The sequence below is a fragment of the Pangasianodon hypophthalmus genome, chromosome 12, assembly GCF_027358585.1.
Source record: "Pangasianodon hypophthalmus isolate fPanHyp1 chromosome 12, fPanHyp1.pri, whole genome shotgun sequence".
NCBI classification, from domain to species: Eukaryota; Metazoa; Chordata; class Actinopteri; order Siluriformes; family Pangasiidae; genus Pangasianodon; species Pangasianodon hypophthalmus.
The window spans coordinates 20665029-20674431 of NC_069721.1; the positions used below are offsets into that span (position 1 = coordinate 20665029).

The 9403-nt window shown below is 40.0% G+C and overlaps 1 protein-coding gene across 1 annotated transcript in view; it reads left to right on the plus strand.

Moving 5' to 3' along the window:
- fmn2b (formin 2b) overlaps positions 1-8773 on the plus strand; it is an 89731-nt gene extending 80958 nt beyond the window's left edge. Inside the window, exons 18-19 of the mRNA XM_034309462.2 lie at positions 7316-7397; positions 8422-8773. Coding sequence (XP_034165353.2) covers positions 7316-7397; positions 8422-8448 — 109 coding nt within the window. The 3' untranslated portion in view covers positions 8449-8773. The remainder of the gene's footprint in view (positions 1-7315; positions 7398-8421) is intronic.
- Positions 8774-9403: the final 630 nt, after the last annotated feature.

Genomic DNA, 9403 nt, shown 5'->3' on the forward strand with positions numbered 1-9403 from the left:
GTTTCTTTAACCCAGTTGCTTTCGGAAGCCCCCTCTTCTTCTTCTACTCTTAACTCATTCAACATATAAGCTTTTAGACTCGGGGCTCTGACATACTCTGCGGAAGTGGCTTCTTAAAAAAACATATTGCCAGGTCCACGATTCTTCCCCCTTTCAACTTATCTGTCTTTGAACAAGCCGGCACTGAATTAATGTTAAGATTTCGGATTCCTGATAATTTCTTTGCTCTTTATATCCGACTCTGCTGTTGTGCCTTAGGCTTTCTTTAAAAACTGCACGCTGCCTACATGGCATTCGGAACGCGAAATGGAACTTTCTGGATACAGCAGAACATTGCTGCTTGTTCTCAGAGCCACAATGAGAGCAAGTATAAAGGTTGCTTTATGTAAATATAGTAAATATAAAGTATATTATATATAAGATGCAAATCACCTCTTAATCACTTCAGACCATTTCTATAATTTAACATAAATTATTATCCTGATTTCTGTCACTTTCTCAACTGTCTCAACAAGCTTTGCACACAAAATCCCAAATTAAATTGAATATAAACATCTTAGCTTTGAGCACCATGCCTCTTCCTAAAGTTAATTTATTTATTTATTTATTTTTTTTTTTTTTTTTTTTTTTTTTTTTTTGCTTTGAACTTTAAAAATATTGGTATATTTTACTCAAAAAAATATTCTCTGTAATTTTAAACAACAGTGAATGTTTTAGACTTGAATGTTAATAATTTTTGTTTATAAACATATTTGAGAGTTTTTTCAGGTATAAAGTTTTATCTTTATGCATTATGTTTTCAGGTTGTGTGTTAGTGCGATAGAACAAGTGGTTGAATGTTTGTAGAGTTTTTTTATGGAATTATCATTGTAACCAGCAGATGAACTGATTAGATTTTGGAATTGATCCAAACAGGGTCAAGGATACTGCAAGGTCAAATGTCTGGAATAGTTTTTCTTCAGTTCCTGTTCATCATGCAGAGATCCTGCTTACATATTCATATTCGGGAACTCAAAGCCGCTTGTCTGGCTATCTCAGTTTTTTTTTTTTTTTTTTTTTTTTTTTTTTTTAAAAAACACCGGTCTGTCAGTCCTCCTGTCAGTCCATCATTAGGAAATTCTTGTTCAGTGTTTCAAAATTAAGTGGTTAAATGTAGGGTTTGTTTTGAATTATCCTTGCTACCGGATAGATGAACTGGTATTTGGTATTGATTCAAACATGGTCAGGATATTTTTTTAAGGGTATTTGTCATAGAAATTAGTAACAAGAGGTGGAGGAGGCAATCCATATTTTTTAAGTAATATTTAGAAAAAATAAAAAATCATGTGACATGCTATTTTAAGTAATAAAAACCTTTGTACATGAAAGGGCTAAATGCCAGTTTTTGTTCGGTTCCTGTAATAATAATAGTATTGGTAGTAGATGTAGTAGTAGATGCTTACTATGGACAGGAATACATTAATCCTAGTGTTTTTCCTGTTGATGTTATTTTTAAAACTAGTGGTCATCCCAGACGCCTTGTATCTAAGTCGAATTAAGGTTCCCACCCCTAGATTTTAGTCCTACAGGGTTGTATAAAGGACTAAATGGAGCTGGGTTGCCTTTGGCAAGATGGAGCAGCTTCTTCAGTTGCAGCTATTGTTGTTGTGACACTTTTCCTGAATAGTGTCACTTAGCGGAGCTGTATGTGTGATGCGCTTGTGAATGATTTATGAGAGATCTCAGCCAGCGAGAAAGAGCTCTCATCCTCTTTCAGCGCATTTGTTCTCTCGTCTGTGCTGCACGCCACTCCTCTGCGATAAGGTGCCACTTTGCTGAACAGAGCGCCTCTTTATCTGACGGGGCAAAGTGACAGCTTTTGACTCTTTAAGTGCGCCTCTCTCAATAGCCCCCTGAGCACCGAGACATCAGATAGATTAGTTCCCACCGGCAGACGCGGCAGTGTTGCCTTTCTCCTGACATTTGCTGCCCCTCTTAATCAGGAGATCTGTCTCTAAAGTGTTTGTCTTCGCTCTCCAATGGCACCTAAAGCCCCAAAGAATTTTCCCCCTCTGTGTCACTCAGCCCCAATTTGTCATGAATCGTTGTCGTTTGTGCGCTTGAATAAGGAGGTGGGAGTTTAGAGGCGTCTGGCCTGCACACCAAAACCAGAGCTGATGGAGATAATGCTCAAGATGAACTTGCTCTATACATCCTTTTCATTTTCTGTTCCTCCTGTTCATGCTTTTTTATACTTTAGTTCATTTTTCTTACTTTAAGTCTCTCTATAAGAAACAGATATTAGAGACAGAGTATGTGTGTATATGAAGTTGACCCCAGTCTCAGGAGGGAGCTCATATGTTTATTTGTTTCTCTAACCCTCCGACTGCTTAAAGGCTCGGCTTAGCTAAACACAGGCTTAAGTGGAACAGCCTCGAGCAGAAAGATACTCGACTTTCTCTTCAAAACAGCACTCACCCAAAGTGGACATCACTCGCCGGCGTCGTTAAAGAGTCAAATTTCACCATCGAGGTTCATTCTGGTGTCCTTGGCTGTAGGAATGTCACATTAACACCGAATGAAGTAGACTGTAGAGAAGAAAGTGGACTATATTTAGTTTTGTAAGTGTGTGAATGCTAATATGCCAACAGGGTTAAGTGTCTTTCACTTCATTATACTGCTCTATTTTAAGTTGAAATATTTCACAGCTGGAGAAACAGTTTTAGAGCTGGAGATTAAAGCATTTGACTTTGACCCTTGCTGTCTCTCAGAATTAATTTCTGGTGAATTCACTAAAGCGCTGTTGTAAGAATGTGGAGCTGTGAGCCAGTCCATCAGATTAGCTGTAGCATTTGTGGAGCTGAAGGACACTGAGTGTTCAAATATGATACGAAATGTCTTTACGACGAGTGTTTACGATAATGTTTAAGCTTGGTTTCATCTACCGAAGATATCAGATCAAATTTTTTATGGCCAATCATCACTGACGCGGTTACAGAGCCAGTATATATTTAATATATATTTATTTGAATTGCTGCTACTTAAATGTACATAACTGTGAATGCTGTAGATCAGTGTTGTCTGATGTCTTTGCAGACATCCTCAAGTGCAGGATCATTATAAGGAATAAATAAAACCCTTGGCGGCCTGCTGTTATAGGAAAGTAATCAACAACAGTGAACTTGCAGTTGGCATCCCATAGTGTTTTGTTCCTCTTGTACCACAGCAGATTTAGTTCATTTTAATTCAAGCATACTTTTGATTTATAGATATGGTTAATGTTGTGGAACATTTGTAAAACAAGTTGTTCCCCTTAACAGCCTCTCCTTTTTTCCTTTCATGAAGTAAATGAGACCAAAAAAAATGCAGCTCGTCACGTTGGAAAAGCTAACAGATTTTGATCAGACTGTTACAAAGTGCGGCCACTGGAGACTCCTTCCAACACAGCTAAATAAACATCTCCTCACAGAAAACTTTGCCATATCAACAATTACATGTTCTTTTAATCCATTTATTAACAAGCACATTAATATAAACCTGTGATTTGCCTTGCTAGAACTACCATCAGAGCTGCTGTTATAGAAAATTCATCAGAATTGAGCACGTAACAGCTCTGTGTTTGAAATATGAATATCACAAGAGTTTATTAGGTCCATTAACTGCATTAAACTACAGCCTTTGGTCACCATCTCAAACGTTGTAGAACCTCAGGGTGCTACTACAGCAACACTAAATGTTTCTTGAGTCAGATATAGGTCATCTTAGGACCCCTTGCATTGTGATATCACCCCATATGGGAAACACGAACTACCATTACAAACCACTACAAAACCATGAGGAAACAATAGAAACCTGTAATGGTTTCCATTTTTTTTTTTTCCCCCCCCAGCAGCATAGTATCAGTGGAGCTGTTGGTGCTCTGCATCTGGGGATCAGACTTGGAGTTCCACACTAGGATCAGAGTTTGTGGAGCATGTAAATCAAATCCACATTCATGGCGGATAAGTGGTGTCTGTCCTCTTCCTGCACTGTTTTGGTTTGTGATCCCGCTGTGAACCTTTTCAACCAAGCGATTCAAGCTCCCTTCTTCCTCTGTTGCACGTTCATTCGCTTGTCCCCTCTCTCTCTGTCTGTCTGTCTGTCTCTCTCTCTCTCTATCTCCCCGTCTCTCCCTCTCTCAGCCGTCCTCCATCCCTATCCTGGTAAGTGTCAGCATTAGCCCCTGCTGCTTCCTTAATCATCACTGAGAGAACGTTCTGGAGTGGATGGCGACCCTGTGAAGGAGCAGCACCATATTTGGAGCTTCAGACTCGGCCAAACTCGGGCTCCTGATCCTGACGCCCTCGACCATAGCAGGGCTCAACGCTTGCCTCATCCACTGGGTCAGGCTTAACATCTGCAAGTAGTAGAAAGGTCTCGTTTTGTGTTTTGTGCGGTATAGAGGAGTACGGTGTTTAAAGTAGCCAGCTACTGCTCAGGCAGATCTCTGAGCCCTGGCTGCCTTTTACAGGCTTCCCATAATTCTCAAAGGCGTAAACACTTCAGTGCACTATCATGGCCTGCACGCAGACGGCCCTCTCAGCCGCCAAATTCATCTCGTCCAAAATGATCTGTTTGCTCTTAGCTACTTTTTTCCAAACCTTCCGAGCCACGCTTCTGCCGAGAGAGCTATGTCTGGGTTATGGCCTTTTCTCATTCCACAAAATATGTCTTGTTTTATGAGACTCAACCCCGCAAAAGCTTTGCAACCTATTTTTGCTTTGTGATATTTTTTTTCTTCCCACTTTCCTGTTTCTCTGCCACCCAGGCAATGATGATAGATTCTGTTTAAAAAAAAAAAAAAAAAAAAAAAAAGGCTGCCAGCTGCAAGTCAGAAGCTGTTAAGGAAAGTGAGCTGGTGCCAAACATTAATGATTTTAATGGGTTTGACTGTAAAGGAAATGGCTGGGGATTTTGTAGTCTGAGTACAAGAACAGAGGTTTTGTCATTTTTAATCCTAACACTTCAGGTCCTTGATGAGGCTAGAGTTTCCATATGACACTAATTCACATCAAACCGCCTGTTCTTTTTATGACGGACTTGGAAACACATTTGCAGGAACAGACACATGCATAACACCCCCCCAACCTCACTATGTACCTTACACGCTTCCCTTATCGGGATATTATGCACGTAGACAGCAGAGCTTTTTTTCTTCTTTTTCTTCTTCTGGCATCAAAGCCTGCTCCCTATAAAGCAGGCAATGTGTTAGTTACTTGCTCCCATTACTGCTGCGGTTGCCCAACACATCTCCAATTATGGTGCTGTTCGGGCTCTTTTGGCTCTTTTGAAGGTTTGGAGGTCAAGGAAATGAGAGCTGAAATGCCTGCCATCCCACCCCGCGCTCCCTCCCCCAGCCTTGTTAGAAAGGGACGGCGGAGACACGGAGGGTGTCAGGAGTAAAATATGTCAGTAAATAAATCTGTTCTAGCTCTTGTTTAGCCATTCGCTTCAAGAAGGTGCGGACCTGTGGAGCGTTTTCTAGCGGAAGCGCGAGAGAAGTGAGCGCGTCTGATTTAATAACCCCAGACCACACAGATTGGGCGACGTGGAAATCTGTCAGGTCCAATTAACTCCAGTGTGGAAGAGTTGCCCCTTGTGTGTAATCACGGCTTGTGGACTGCATGAAGGTTATACAGGAGGGGGAAAAAAAAAAAACTTTGGCTCAGGAGTAGGCAAGCACCAGGCACGGAGAGAGATGATATGCACACCCTGGAAACTCGGTGTACCTGCCAAACCTCATTAACAGTCAGTAAACTTAGTGTTTGGCGAAAAATCAAATTTACATAATTTTCCACTTAGACCAAATGTAATTGGTCAAGCAGGACGTGTTTGGTGTCCAGCTTCTGGCTCTTTAGTTTTGCGCTGGAGCCACAAGTCTAACGCAAGCCTGTCTCACCAAAAACTCTTCCAAATAACATTCCCAAATCATGACAGCCAGGATAATCCCAAGGTTAAAAAGGAAAAAAATGTACAACTCTTATCGTCTAGCCAGAAATTATATCAAATTACAGCAAAGATTTTCACTGAGATAAGCTTTCATTAAAAGTTAGCTGCATTATTAAGGTAGCTCCCAAAGATCAACTGTATTTTGGGGAGGAACATTCTAGAAGATTTATCTATCACTGTTCTCTTAAGGTCAGGTTCTACCAGTAATGTTCAGTTAAGTGTCGCATCTCAGTGTTTGAGTTCAAATGAGCACTGAGAAATCATGAACAGGCCAAGTGCAGAACTGAAGGTGCTTCTGACCTGTACTTACTTAAATGTTTCAGTTCTGGCCGTGTGTTTGTGTGTGAGAGTGAGTGCTGGCTGTTACTGAGGATTAGTTGTGTATTAGGGGCGTATGGTAACGTCCACACCTTTGGTACCAGGGATTTATTCCGTGCCCCGCATAGCCATCAGCCTTTTTCTGATCCCTCTGGCGCCACTGTGGTGTGTGTGTGTGTGTGTGTGTGTGTGTGTGTGTGTGTGTGTGTGTGTGTGTGTGTGTGTGTGTGTGTGTGTTCGTGCAGGAGAGTTGGAGGTGAAGTAACACAGTCGGACCAAATCTAAATCCTTTGTGTATAATTTCATGCCACTGTTTCAGCTTAAACTAATAGCACTAAGTAAAACTGACCTCCAGTCAGGACCAGTGTTACTGCAGCTCTTACTGAAACTCAGTTTGTATAATATTTTAAATAATGATGATGATCCTAAAAGAGGAATCGAATGATCAGATCAAAATGTTTTATTACCCCGTATGTAGTCGATCAGCCAAGAGTTGTTGGTGTTTGAAGTAATGGAAGTCTGTTACATCCAAAATATTTTTTTGTAAATATCTTCCTCAATTCTTCAGTTCCTCAGCGGTCACACAGTTTTGCTAATGTATAAACTAATGTATAAACTAAATATGAGTAATATTTCACCGTATCTGGACACAGGAAGCGTACTGCTGGAACGGTACTGGAATGGTGCTGCACTTTGAATTTAAATGTGTAAATATTGACTGTGTTTGATATTAAAAAGTGAAATATTGCACAGGTTCCCAACTTTGATCCTGCACGTGCTCTGTTACACCCACTTCAACTCACAAAAGACTGCTAATTAGCTGATTAGTTGGATCAGGATCAGGATGTGTCAGGATCAGGAAAACACTAAAATGTGCAAGACATGGAGTAATCCAGGACCAGGGTTGGGAACGTGTGAAACCTAAAGAAGCAAATTTATGACAACGTCCTTCCTGGTCAACTACTTTTGGTGTTAGGAGAACATTGTGTACATGATATTATTCTAACAGATTGTTTTTGTGTGCGTTCAGGTTAAAAGCAGCAGAGGAATGTTTTAGACAAGCCAAGGAAAAAGCCACGTACAGTGTCAAACCCAAGCATGCCTCTGGAATTGTAAGTGCCCTTTATATTATGCTGCATTATAAAAATTAGGATCTGATGTAGTGTCACACCTCACATATACAGTGCATGCAGACTGTCCGACACTGTCAGTAAAACAGTACTTAACTGTACCTTTTATTCTCGCTGTGGTGGTACAGCTTTTTTACATTGTCATGTGGAAAAATATGGATATGGTGTACCTTTAAAATGATAAAATTACCTCTAAAAAGTAGATGAATGGACCATAATTATGAGGGTGAGTCGAGTGAAATCCTAAATCTTCATTTTGCATTTTTTTATTGCAAATAGGTCTCACAAAAGTGTATCATTATTGTACACAAGGTCTATCTCATTTAAAGTGTTCCAGCACTTAACGTGTGTTTGGGTTCCTCTAGAATAAATTTGATTCAATTCTATTTTGTTGCACTTTTAAGGTTTTCATTTGACTCGCCCTTGCAGTTTGTGTACACCTGCATGCATACATACATACATACATACATACATACATACATACATACATACACACACACACTCATACACTAAAGGTACAAATTGTGAGTACCATCCCAGTGACAAGGAAAGGTACAGTTTAGTATAGAGGTGGCATGATACCACTGTTTCTTTTCGAATAATGATACTGAAACCTTGAGTGTCAGCTAGTACTGTTAACGATACCTTTCTGATATTGTTTTCTTTAAAAAGTTTTTTGTTTTTGTTTTTTTTAAACTGAAGCACTTAAGTTAAACTCTTTCACACAAAAATGACTTGTATTCAATTACATTGTAAATGTAATAAATATAACAAAGCATATATATGTACACATATATTTCCATTTCCAAAAGTACTTTTTCCAATTCCAGTCTTTGCCATAGTTTGCTGGTATCAGCCCAAAAACAATACTGGGTATCAGATTGGTGTCATCCCTAGTTTAGTACCCCAACCCCCACCCATCCCCCCACCCCACCCCACCCCGCATGAGTGATTTTGCATTGATTAAGCTGCTGTTGCCTTCACAAGAACTTTTTATGTTCCACAGAAAGCGAAGCTGGGCATGAAGATCTAACGAGCTGGACATTTAAATCCTAAAAATGAAATAAAAATCCTTACAGATCAGCCGTGAGGTAGAGTGCATGGACTGCAGACATGGGATATTTTCTGTATTAAAAATTCATACTTCTGTAACACACACACACAGACTTGTGAGTAATGTAGCAGCCCTCAAAATGTTCATCTGCAACATGCATACAGGAAGTGTGTCATGTGATGTCATATCCTTTCAGCGTGTGTGTGCTCATGGGTGAATTGCTGTGTATGTAAACTGGATCGTACCATGTTAAGAAGAAAAGACGTATGAGAAGTAGAAAGATTATGGTATGAGCTACCAGTGATGAAAACAAAAAGAACTGAAGCTTGATAAAAGGGGAATGTGTGTGTTTTTCCCCTCAGCTTGTTTAACCTGCAGTATTTTCTCTGAACCGGTCCTGTATTGCTGTGGATCACCAGCAGTATGATGATGCAAACACTCCATTTTGTTTTTAGGCCAGTTTCTAAGATAAAAATGAAGTCACTCTTTCGTCATCAGTGTAATGATTAAAAAAAAAAAAAAAAAAAACAGATTTTCAAGTGCTTTACTGTACCAGAGCTGTATTTAGGCTTTTTCCTTCCATCCTGGAGTTCCTATGTCATGAATAATGCAGGCATTAATGGTAACAAGATGTTACATGTCAGTATAAGTGGCTTAAACAGAGCTCCTTAAAGGACTGTACGGGATCTGCGAGCTCAAACGAACGGACACGCTAACGGAGATTATCAGGAAGCAGTAGGACACCTGAGGGATGAGCATTCATGTAAACGAGAGCAAAGTCAGCCTTAGTGATGATCAGGTACATGCGTTGTTCTTCCTTCTTCAGCAATGGAGGTATTACAATTACAGCTGAAGCAGTGGAGCTGTATTCTGTCTGTGTTTAACCCATACAGGATCATGGCAGAAAAATGTTTAATAGGGATTATTTTTTAAA